Source organism: Camellia sinensis, chromosome 4, assembly GCF_055761805.1.
Source record: "Camellia sinensis isolate YWXY chromosome 4, ASM5576180v1, whole genome shotgun sequence".
Classification (NCBI taxonomy): domain Eukaryota; kingdom Viridiplantae; phylum Streptophyta; class Magnoliopsida; order Ericales; family Theaceae; genus Camellia; species Camellia sinensis.
Window position 1 is genome coordinate 160,736,156 of NC_138964.1, and position 13,195 is coordinate 160,749,350.

General features: G+C 28.3%; 1 protein-coding gene across 1 annotated transcript; it reads right to left on the reverse strand.

The window, feature by feature from the left end:
* Positions 1-174: 174 nt before the first annotated feature.
* LOC114263727 (leucoanthocyanidin reductase) lies at positions 175-10,751 on the reverse strand. The gene is made up of 5 exons (XM_028204326.2): positions 10,284-10,751; positions 8,904-9,044; positions 2,748-2,985; positions 1,060-1,263; positions 175-806 (listed from the first exon to the last, which is right to left on the reverse strand). Exons 1-5 carry the CDS (start codon positions 10,467-10,469, stop codon positions 379-381), a joined length of 1,197 nt encoding a protein of 398 aa, XP_028060127.2. The 5' UTR covers positions 10,470-10,751; the 3' UTR covers positions 175-378.
* Positions 10,752-13,195: the final 2,444 nt, after the last annotated feature.

Consider the following 13,195-nt stretch of genomic DNA (forward strand, 5'->3'; position numbering starts at 1 on the left):
TAAAAAAGGGACTGTTGTTTAGCCCAAGGGAGTGGAGTGGTATAAGTCCTACCACATTTTGGTTGCCAGACGGTAGGGGTTTAAACAGGCCAAGAAAAAGAATTCTATTTTAAGACAAACTACAAATGTCATGCAAAATGTATAATGCATATGTGACAAGTAATGGAAACAATGTAGGATCATCAATCCTTCAAACCAAGTACCTTTCATTGAATACAACCTTCAACTGTTCTCAACATCTCAATAGTACACACATTGATGATTAGACAAAAATTATAGAACCCTAGTAGTATTAATTCGTTTCACCGATAAACCCTTCTAACAAAGAATAATAATTCACTAGCTGCAAGTATAGGATGGTTAATTTTTCATGATAGATCATGAACAAGTAGTGGTGATAGCCAATGCTTCTGTTCCATTATTTGGTGAAAAGATGGTGTCTTCAGCTGCCGCCTTATCAACCACAATCGGAGCATTTGGTGAAAAATTGGTGTCTTCATTTGCCCTTTTGTCAACCGCCACCGGTGAAAAGATGGTGTCTTTAGTTGTAACCTTGTCAACCACCGTTGGAGCATTTGGTGAAAAAATTGCGTCTCCACTTGCCCTTTTGTCAACTACCACTGAAGCAACACTAATCTTTGCTAGGAAGTCATCAAAGCACTCATCAATGGTTCGAAATGATGCATCTGGATAGAGGGACATGACTTCCACATCGGTAGGTTTGTCGAGGGCATAGTTTATCTGGCAACCCTTGATGAAGATGTCGTGGGTGAACGATGCAACAATGCTTTCTGGGATGCACATCTCTGCAAGAGGAGAATGCATATGCATCAAATCATTCCATTTTTGTTTAATTAGAACTGCTTATAACTTGTCATTTTGCAAATATGTCATGTCATAACTTGTATGAGTCAGAAATAACTTAAATAAATTTAAAAAAAAAGAAGAAACTAATAGTCAGAAAGTTGGAGGAGGTGTAATTTTAGTTTTTGCTTTCCACTTAACTTTTAGTTTGAGAAAAACTACACTAAACTTGTACAAAAAAGATGAAATACATACTTTCAGCAGCGGCAAGTAAGTCATCTTCAGTGATGGTTACTCTAGGGAGTGTGTGCCCAAGCTTTTTCTCCCACAAAGATGCAAGCTCATTCATGTTTAGTAGATTGCATTTTGGTTGGAAATGAACTGATTTGTTGACTGTCCGATCATCGTCTATCGATTTTATTGTGAATTTTCCAATATCATTTCCCGCCACAAAGTAAGCTGCGAAAATGAAACAATCATTTCAAATTTGAAAAGATTTAAATAAATATATTTTTTGATTTTTTATAAAAAATGTGCAATATGATAAAAATGTGATAAATCATTTGTATTGTAATAGAAACAACACCTATCCATCACCGCCCCATTACAACAAATAATATGTTGGTGAAAAGTACGGCAACAATGATAATAATGGCAATTCTTTTTTATGACTAAATTGTAATGATTTTTGTTAATGTTGTGACTAGTGACAAGTTTGATGAGGTCATCGTTAGTTATATGAGGTGTCATGATTTGACCTTTTGCTACAAAATTGAATACCTAACTTATTGGGTGACATCTATTACATGGGTTAGGTGGCAATTTTTATTTTATTTTTACCTACTTATTATTGTTATTATTGTTGTCGTTGTTGGATTATGATGGATCCTAGTTATATGAGACTATTTTGTTGTTACAATGCATTTTTTTTTTTTTTGACAACCACAAAGGTCCAAAAATTAATAAATATAATAAATTGCACTCGTGCTTTTCTTGTTTGTCAAAAGTCAAATTTCAAGTCAAATAAAGCTATATTATCTCATTTAATTAGATTCACATTAAACACGCATAAAAAAAAGGATAAATTACTTTGATATTCTTGAAATTTGTCTTATAATTTTGATATAACTACACTCATCTCTCATCTAATAATGGTTACTATTTGGTATAAACTAAATAAGTACACTTATTTGGGTTATATCACCTTTCTATTTTTTTGTATAACTTTTTATAAAAAATTAAAAAGTATATTTATTTAGATCATCCCAAACAACTTAATATAAATATATTAACACCATTAAATTTGATAATTAAAGTAAAATTTGAGTTAAAGTTGAATGGTAAAAATGTAATTTTTTTTTATTTTTTTTTTACTTTAATGGCATGTTTGATTGGAAGGATTAAAGCATAGGATTGGGATTATTAATCCGTGGGCCCAATCATCCTATGTTTGTTTTGACATTTTAGTTTAGGATTATTAATCCAATGGATAATTAATCCAACAAATTTGTAGGATTATTAGTAATGGGGTAGGGGTGGGATAACTAATACCACACTAATTTAATAGGATTATTAATACCTCACTATTAGTGTTGTGAATCAAACATGGCGTAATGTCCTTAAAATGTAATAATGTGGCTATCACATAAACGCTTTCGGTCTAATTTTAACCGTGAGTGACGGGAGAAGTACGTGGAAACAATGGTTAAAATTTGAAAACTTAATTTTTACAAATAATTAGAAAATAAATGACCCAAATTAACATTCAAATGAAACCTGAAAAGTAAAAATGTGTAAATTTGTTTTATACGGGAAAAAAAAAAAGAAAAAAAAGAAGAAAAAAAAGGGAATAGTTAGGCCGAAACCAAGCAACTACTTATTTTGTGTGTGTGTGTGTGTGTGTGTGTGAGTTTCATAAAGACAAAGGAAGAAGTAGGTTGTACCTTTGACTGAGCCATCACCGTAGATATGAAAACGATCCAACGGTGGGATGACATCGGCAGGGTGTGTGTTGTCATGGTAGGGCCAGGCTGCGATGGAGTTACAGCAAATGTAGGTGTAGGGGATCCCAGCCTCTTCAATTGCCCTCCTCACCATTCGCTTTTCTTTGTACATTGCCAGTCCCGGCTCCACTGGATCAGCTCTATCTATGTCATGCCCAAATTCAGATGGCAAAAACCTCTGTCCATACATACACATACATATACACATACACATCACACATACATACATATATTAATGATGTGTGTTTGTACATAAATATACATATGGAAGGAATTAATTAGTCTACCATAAAAAAAATTTCACCAAATAAATATAGTTCACATAATGGATGTCAAAATAAATATAGTTCACATAATGGATTAAATTGAAGTCTCATTTTGATGATTTGATCTTTTATTTTATTACCTTTTTATTTATAAATTTATTTAAAAAAACTAATTTGGTAAATAGTGACTATATATTCACCATGTTTGTCTTTAAAAAATGATCAATTATATTTTTATGTTTGGTCATTTTTTCAATTTTTTTTTTTCATTTTATCCTTTCATATTTCAAGGTTTTTTTCCGAATTTATTCTTAAAGCTATTTTTTGTTCAAAATTAGATAAAAAAATGTCACCTTGGTGCCACACGACAAAAAATATATATTATTACGTTGAGATTTGAGTTTGCATAAGATTTATGAGTTACATGTAATAAAATATTTTTATACCAAGTGATTGTCAATGTGTAATTTTTTATCTAATTTTGAACATAAGTAAATTTTTGAAATAAATTATAAAAAAACTTAAGATGTGAAGGGCCAAAGTGAAAAAAAATTTAAAGAATCAAAATGAGAAATAACCAAACATAAGGAGACAAAATATATATCAACCTTAAAAAAAATAAATGATCTAGTTTAAAAATTATATCGCTTGTAATTTTTTTAAGACAAACATAATTAAATAATCTTACTATTATTGTCAAATTAATTTGAATTTTTCATGATGAATGTAACATGAGAACCTACGAAAATTAAATTCAGATCATTAATGGTCCCAAAAATCCAAAAAATATCCTCCAAAAACAAATTTTAGACTTGGAAGGAACCCTCAAAGTGCGATATATAAAACGTGATATGAAAACATAATAAATACACGGTTTCTCAAATTAATTTCTATAACGCTAATACTATATGTATTAATTAATGTATTAACTAATATATCAACGCTAGTTATTACATTATTATTGACCCTACTTATTAATCACATTACAAATATTAAAAATCTTTTAAATTATGCTGCACCATCAATTAATATATTAATTAATATACTAATTCATGCATATAATATTATTTTTTCTATAAAGTACTACAGGCAAGTTTTAATAATTTGATATGACATTTGATTAGTTTTTTGTTTTTGTTTTTTCTTTTTTGCCTGGGGGAAGAGGTGAAGACAACTCAAAAACATTAAAGAAGTCAACAAAGAAGGGCCAGGCTACATTCCATTTTATGACTCTTTTTAAGCATCGAAAGTTGGTAATGGTCTTCATCAACATAAAAGAAAAAAAATAAACTAGTGCAATGAACCATTGATGAAGACCATTAACATTCCTCTAACAAACTAGTGCAATGAACCAAAAAAATAAAAAAATAAATAAAAACCAAAAAATTGAAATCAAGAAGGAATATTAATCAAACAACAAACAATGAAGGTGAGTTTCACAGTATTTTGATTTTTCACTCTATTTTTTTTTGTTTTTGGGATCCTTTTTATGGATTCCATTTCTTCTCTTCCATGAGATTTAAATTTTAAAAATATATAAATCAGAAAAAGTTCAAGGTTTTAGCATTATGGGTTTTGCTTTTTTGTATTGTAGATGAACAACTTCAATAAATAAATTTCTTAACTTAAAGAATAATAAATTATCACATCATGAATGACTAGACTAGTTTGAAAAACAACAATTTTATATATCTAGAAATATATATATTTATAGATTATAATTATTTTTTATATGACTCACATCACATCACATTAATTTTAAATTTATATTATACATCTCATTTTTAGAATAAATTTAAAAAATAAAAATTGATAATAATTAATATTTTTATGACAACCTTATTTTAGTGCAATCAGAACCAAGTAACATGGAAAAAGATTCATAAGTTGTGCACACTCCATTGCAGATTCAAATCTTGTGATATCTTTTGAACTCTTTACAATTGCCCCATAAAGTGTCCCCTTTATAAGTGGTGACCTTATTTGTGCTTAGCGTCATTTGGTTTTTGGATTAGGCTAAAAAATCACAAAAAGATAAAAAAAATTTAAAAAGTCAAAAATCACAAAAGGATAAAAAAAATTTGCCCAAAACAAAAGCTAAAAAGTCAACAAAGTCAAACAAAAAAAACCAAACAAACAAAAAAATCTCAGGTCAAAAAAATTTAAAAAGTCAAAAAGTCAATTAAAAAAGTCATTGCCAAATGAGCACTTAATATAGGGGTGTTTTAGAAAGATGATAAAAAAAAGACTTTTTGAGTTTTAACTAAGGCCTAGCTTGGGAAGATTGAAAAAAGATAAAAAGTCAAAAAGTCACTATCTTATTTAAGTCACATCATCTTATTTCAGTCACATCACCTCTCTAATACATCACTTCAAACCCAACCCATATTTCATAAAAAGTCAAAAAATGCACTATTTAGTCTTCCCAAACTAGGCCTAAGTTTTTAGTTTTTTTAGACAAGTAATTTGAAAAATTAGTAAAAATTTACTTTTGAATTTTTTGATTAATATTTGTTATTGATGTCAAATCACAATAAAATGATCAAACTACCTCGATTTAATTTAAAATAATTACAATTTCACTTATGTAATATATTTTGACCCATGAGAAGTAGAATTATAATTTTATTAGTGACTGAAAACTAACTTCCTAATTATCTTTAAATATAAAAAAAACTAACTTTTAACTTTTGTTATAAATTAAAAAAAGTGATTAGGGTTCGTTTGGCAAGAAGAGTTTGGGGCTTTTTTGGCTATTTTAGCCACAAAAGACAAAATAGGCTATTTTAGCCACAAAAAACAAAACATCACATCCAACCCATAATCATTACACTCTTCTCTCACAAAAAAAGTCAAAAAAGCCAAAAAGCCAAAAAGCCCTTCCCAAACCAAGCTTTTTAGCCCAGGCTAAAATAGCCAAAAAAGTCAAAAAGCCAAAAAGCCAACCCACTTCCCAAACGGAGGCTAAAAACCAAGTAATGAAAAGAGGCCATAGTAGTGTCACATTTTTTAATACTATTTTCTTTGGCCCTGTTTAGTAGGGTTTATTTTCAGCTTATTTCAGTTTTTAGCTTAATTTAAGTTATTTTAATGTGTTTGATTCAGCTTAACAATACAACTTATAACTTTTTGTAAGTAAAAAATCAACTTATTCTTTAAGTGGGGGAGGAGAAGCTTAATTTATAAGTTAAAAATTAGCTTATGTTCACAGTTATAAGGTATAAACTATAATCACTTTCCCACAACTCTACCAAACAGGACCTTTCTCTATATGCTATCAGAAAAAGTAATTATTCCTAGAGGTTGGTATCGACAAGGCCAACTCACACTCTATACCGCATTGTAAGCATGTGTGTCGATTTAAATGGTGGTGGATCCCCTATTTGGTGAGGGTTAATTTTTAGTTGGCAACCGGTTATCCCACTTGATGGGGGTTACCAACCATATTTTTTGTATATTTTTATTTCTAGTAAATTTTTTTAATATTTTGAGATTTTTTTTTAAGATATACCTAACCTAAATATATACTTAAAAAGTATAATATTTATGAAAAAATATTTAAAAAATTCATCAATTGCAAAAAATATGAAAAAAAATACAAAAATTTAATACATTTTTATATTTTTGTGTATTTATTAAAATTTAAAAATATTTTTTATAAATATTTTATTTTTTAAGTACATTTAAATTATGTGCAAAAAATAAAAAATTATTTAAAATATTAAAAAAATTTATTAAAAATAAAAAAATAAAAAATTTAATTTTTAAAAAATCAATCAAAACCAGATAAGATTATTCTTTACTCTGACTTTTCAATCATCAAATCCCAAAAATAAAGTGAAATGGACATCATGGAAAGCCTTTGTTTGGTGTAAGTTTCGAATCAGGTTTTGCCCCTTATATTTGAATGCTATATATACTTTGAGTTTTTAAATTATGTTTTCAAATCAATTTTAAAATATATTTTGAAAATATATTTGGTAAATTAGATAATTTTTAAATTTTTGGTAGTTTGCCCGGACATCATGTCCGGTAGGTTGACTGAAACAGTATACTTTTTTTTTTTTTTACAATTGTCAATTGCCATCTGTTATTTAGAAAAAAAAATTATATTTGTTTTTAATATTTTTTAAATATACAAATTATTTTTTTTGATCAAAATGACAAATTATTTTTTTGAATTGAATTTTAAAAAAAGTATAGTTATAAATTTTGAATAGAATTTTCAATAGAGTTTTGAGTTGTGTGTTTGGTTATGAGTTATAAATTTTTAAATTAAATTTAAAAAAAATTTCAAAACTCATAACCAAACAACTTTTCTTATTTCATATATCCCATCAAAAATTCAAAACTCATTTCAAAATTTATAATCAAATAAATTTTCTATTTTCAAATCATAATTTCAAAACTCATAAACTCATTTATTCTCAAATTATAATTCTAAAATTTTACCAAACACTACCTATGGGCGACGACCCTACCCAGCCACCGGCACTTGCGATGCATGCGAAATTTAAATAAATAAAAATAAAATAAAAAAATTAATATTATAATATATTTATAATTTTTTTTTAATATTATAATATATAATATTATAATATGTGTGAAGTCTCAGTGGTAAAAGCATTCTTTTCTAAGTCGACAGTTTTGGTTTCAACAAGCAAAAGCTTTAACACAAAAGCTAAGTCCAGCTTTCATTTTATATAATTATTCACGAGTGTTTTGAGAAGTTGACAAAACGTTAATTTTTTGACTTTTTAATTTTTTTGATAATTTTTTTATCTAAAAAATTGACTTTTTATAATTTTTTTGTGTAAAAAAATTAAAAATAAAAAAACTAGAGTTTTTTAACTTCTTCCCAAAAGATCCCATAATATAATAGTATAGATATATAAATACAAGAAACTTGAATTTTCTTATTTTGTTAACCAATTGGCTTTATAATTATCACACTTTATTAAAAAGTGGAAGGTTCTAACTTTTCTTTTTTCTTTTTGTACCCATCTGTCAAGTTTTATTCTATAGTTCAATATTTAATTTGACATATTTTTATTATATTATTTCTACGACTCATTTTATATATTAAATTTCCAACTCCACCATACTTCGTATGTTATCAATTTTTTTTTAGAGCCGTGCTAAAGGCCTTGAGAAGAGAGGTGCGAATTTGTCTCGAATTAGAATTTTTTTTTTTGTTTATTTTTTTAGAAGGGTGGTTATGTGTACCTTAAAACCTAACTCCTAATAGAGAAAAAAAAAAAAAAAATCAAACTAACACAGCCTAACAAATAAAATAAAAGAAAATTAAAAAAAAACCATCACAGCCCAAAAAAAATAAAAATAAATAAATAACAACAACTTAGCCTATGTGGTTTGATAAGGTGAGTGAGTTGAGTTGGATTGATTGGGTGATAAAATTGACTGACTAGTTAGACTGCAAGTTAAAATTTGTTAATTTTATATAATTTTGTACGAGTATCTACTATATTTTTATTTCAAATCAAGAAGATAAAAATAAAATAACAACAGCCCAACAAATAAATAAATAAATAAATAAATAAAACCAACCAAACTAACACAACCTAACAAATAAATAATAAAAATAACTAAACAAATACAGTCTCAAAAAAAAAAAAAAAACACAATTCGAGCCACATTGGAGGCATTAAATTCGAGACCTCAACCTTTTTTCATTTTTTTAATATAAATTTTAATAATTTGTATAATATTTTTAAATTTCATAATATTGTATATGACTTTTCATTATACATATTAACAAATTTTATTGCAAATAAATGCAAATGTCATATTTAAATTGTTTGTTGTGTACCTTAACAGTGCCAACAGATTTAATGGCGTGGATGAGTACTAGCTGGTCCAAGATGCTTTCTCCACCAACGGCTGAGATTACAACCTCAATCTTATGTTCCCTCAAAACCTTCTCCATCAAATCCTGGTCGTTGATTGATCCCTACACATACCATAATTAAACACATCACGACCATCATCACAAAATTGATGCCCCCTAAACTCTGGTTATACATATATATTAGTTTGGTTGTTTGTATAAATGCAATTTATTTATTTTTTGTTATATATTTAAATTTTTGAATAGGCAAATGAAAAAAAATAGAAAATCACTTTAACAGTTATTAAAATGCAATAGTTATTTAAAGTGAAAGACAATTTTAAAAAAAAAGAAAAAAGAAAAAAGAAAAGATACTCCTAATTGGTTGTACATATACCTATTCTATCTATCTATACTATTATTAGTAGGATATATGCGCTGTTAAAATCGTGAAAAATTATAAATTTTGATCTTAATTTGATTTGAATATAATGTAAGAATTTACAAGTAATGGGTATTTAAGAAAAGTAGAAAAAAATATGACCGTTAGTGTAAATATGATCATATTTTTTCCATTTTAAGAATGTCTTTCTTACTCAATAATTGTGATATTTGAGTAAACAATATAATATTTTTTCTATTTTAAGAATGCCTTTCTTACTCAATAACTCTTGAATGATTTATTTATTTATTTATCAAACAACTAAAAATTATTAATTAATTTTTCTTAATAATCAAGATAGATCAGTTGATATAGTGGTCCGTCCATGAACCAAGTAACAAAAAGGTCGGAGAGACTGTGATCTTTCATAATAATCTAACTTATCAACTTCAAATATCCTAAATTGTATGATAAAAAAACAATTAATAATCAAGTCATTTAAAAAAGAAAAATTTAATCATAAGTCCTAGTTTTTGAAACGTTGAACCATTTAATCTTAAAAGTTTTCTTATGCTCTATTTAGTCCTATTTTTACATCAGCATGATGTGAATGATGTAAATGATCTGATGTTTCATTCTATAATTTCAAAATTTATTGAAATCTGATGAACATTAGATGTTTTTCATCCTATATTTTCAAACATTATTGAAATTTGATGAACATTAGATGTTTGAAATCCAATGTTTGTAACATGACTCTGATATTATTAGCATTGTATCTGATGTTATTAACATTGTAATGAGACCTTTCAGTCTATAAAAAAACTTTTAGGACTAAACAGTGCATAAGTTATTAATTTGAAATTTATTGGTGCATCCCCCTTTAAAAAATTAATTGTAATTACAAACTATCACATTTACACCCACCGTTAATATATATATATATATATATAATTAAAGAGAGAGAGAGGGGAATGTACGGGAATGAGTAAGGCGCCTTTGTGTCGGAGGGAGGAGAGGGTGGCGGAGTGGTGGAAGGACCGTACGAGAAGAAAGGTGGGGCGGCCGGAGTCAAGGCAGGCCTCCGCCACGAACCGCCCGATGAAGCCGGTCGAACCCACGATCATAGTCCCACCCACGGCGGCTACTTCTGCTGCTATAGTCATGCTTTTTTTTTTGGCCTTGTCTGTCCGTCCGTCTGTCAAATTCGTCTTCGTGTCTTTTACCCCCCCTTTTAGAGAGAGAGAGAGAGAGAGAGAGAGAGAGAGAGAGAGATGTTTTGGTGAGAGAGAGGTGGCAAAGATGGTAGAAAATTGGGAATTAAATAATTGTTTAGGAGGGGGAGGGGGAGGGGGTTATAGAGTGAAGAGCACGAGGTGCGCATGTTAGCATTGGGGCTACTGACTACAGTTTTGTATACGGTAATTAAATAATTGTTTAGACAGTCCAATTGGACTATCCGATCTGACCCATTTAGGATCTATTTTGGACGTGTCTCAATAATTTGAACCGTGTAGAATTTGTCGACAATTGCATTTTTAAAAAAAATTATATTAATTAAATATCAATATTCATTTCATCAGTTTATATTTTTATTAATAATTTTTTTAAACTATATTTATCATTGATAAAAATATAAACTAATCAAGTAATTATCAATATTTAATCAATATAATTTTTTACGAGAATAAAATACTTAATAAATTTTATACATTGTATAATTTGAATTATCGATTTGAACTTTCGTGGTGGGCTATGAAAGTTCAACAATCCAATCCAGTCCCGTCTAATCTAATTAGGATAGAGACCTAGTCCTTTCTATGCATTTACTCTGCTTTATTACACACTTTTCTGTTTCCTTTTTTTTTTTTTTTAATTTCGATTAGTAAATTAAATTATAATAAAAAGTTACAATTAGCTTGTTTGGTTTTGGTTTCTACAAAATACTTTTCAAAAAAATTTGTTTTTTTATTTTCCGTATTTTGTTTTTGTTTTCAATGAATTTTTTTAATATTTTAAGTATTTATTTTTTAAATTTTTAGACACACATAATATAAATATACTTAAAAAGTATAATATTTGTGAAAAAATCTTTAAAAATTCACTAAATACCAAAAATATAAAAAAAATTATGAAAATTCAATATATTTTTCGTTTTTTTGTGTATTTATTAATTTTTAAAATATGTTTTTACAAATATTTTACTATTTAGATATATATAAGTGAAGTACATCTAAAAAAGTAAAAATTACTTAATATTTTAAAAATATTCCTTAAAAACAAAAAAACATAAAAAATAAAAAACTCATTTCTAAAAAACTGAATTCAGAAAACTAAAATCAAATATACTGAATTGTTTTATTGGTTTGAATTTTGAATTTACGTTCTTAGAAGCGCAACCGACAATTACATGGGTTAGTCAGGCCTATTTGATGAAGCTTATTTGGGTTATTACCAGTTAATTTTATTATTTTTAATATCTATATTTTGAAAGTTTGGTATATTTTTTATTTAAAATTTATTAGAAATAAATAAATTAAAAAAATTAATATCTGAAATTTATGAAATAAATATTTTTAATTTATACTTTATGATTAATAATTTTAATTTATAAAAAATTACATTAGCAATGTTTATAATCATACGGACTTATAGAATTTATTGCATATTGTGCAAATATAATTTAGGAAAAATTATACAACAGTGTATTTGTAAAAATTAATTATGGACAAATAGTAAATTTTATTAATATTAATATTTATAATTATATTTTTTAATTAATCTATAATTATTTCTTTGAAATTACACTAAATGATAATTTTTTTAATAATTTCTATGATTAATGGATTGATTGGTAGGTTAGGTTAGGAATGGCAACGGGTGGGGCGGGGCCGGGGATCACACTCCTCGTCCCCGATCCCCGATGGTCGAATTTTCCTCGGCCCGGCCCCGATCCCGGACGGGGATCCTATCACTGCCCCCACCCTCTCCCCAACGGGGATCGGGTTTCCCCGACCCCGAGCATTCCCCGGCTAAAAAAAGAAAAAAAAATTCAGATGCCTCACACACACAGATCTGAAACAAAATTATTATCTAAAAATTTCAGAGGTAACAAAAATTTCAGATGCCTCACACACAACTCAACAACAACATCATCTAAAAACAGATCTGAAACAAAATTATTAATGGTCTGAAATAGATTTGAACTTAAAAAAAAATACTATGTTTTATCATCATCAACAAATATAGATTTAAACTTTAAAAAAAATAAAAAAATTAATCACATATCAGATCACTCACACACACAGATCAGATCACACACACATATATTGTTATCCCCACACACAGATCAGATCACACACACACACACATAGAGACAGATCTAACACAAACAGATCTGAGCGACGCCGTCGGTGGGTTCAGTGGTGGTGACAGAGATCGAGATCGAGAGTGGCTGGCGGTGGTTGTGGGTTCGGTGGTGGTGGCAGAGAGACAGACGTTGTGCGGCGGTGGTGGTGATGTCGCCATCTTTGAGAGAGAGGGAGAGTCGGGGCCAGCGGTGGTGCTGACGTCGCCGTCGGTGACCGCGAGAGAGAGAGTTGACAGCGAGATGAACGAGAGAGTGAGAGAGAGTTGAGATGAGAGTGAGAGAGAGAGGGATATATCTTAGTTACAGAGTGAGTTTGAGAGCAACATAACAGGAGTGATATATAAATAATAAATCTAATGCATTGGTTTGGTTTATAATAAATATAATATATACGGTTTGGTTTATTATTATTATATATATATAAATATATAAATATAAGGGGTATAAAAGTAATTTCACTTCGAGGAAATTCAGGGATCGGGCCGGGGACGGGGGCGGAGCGGGGGATCAAACACTGATCAC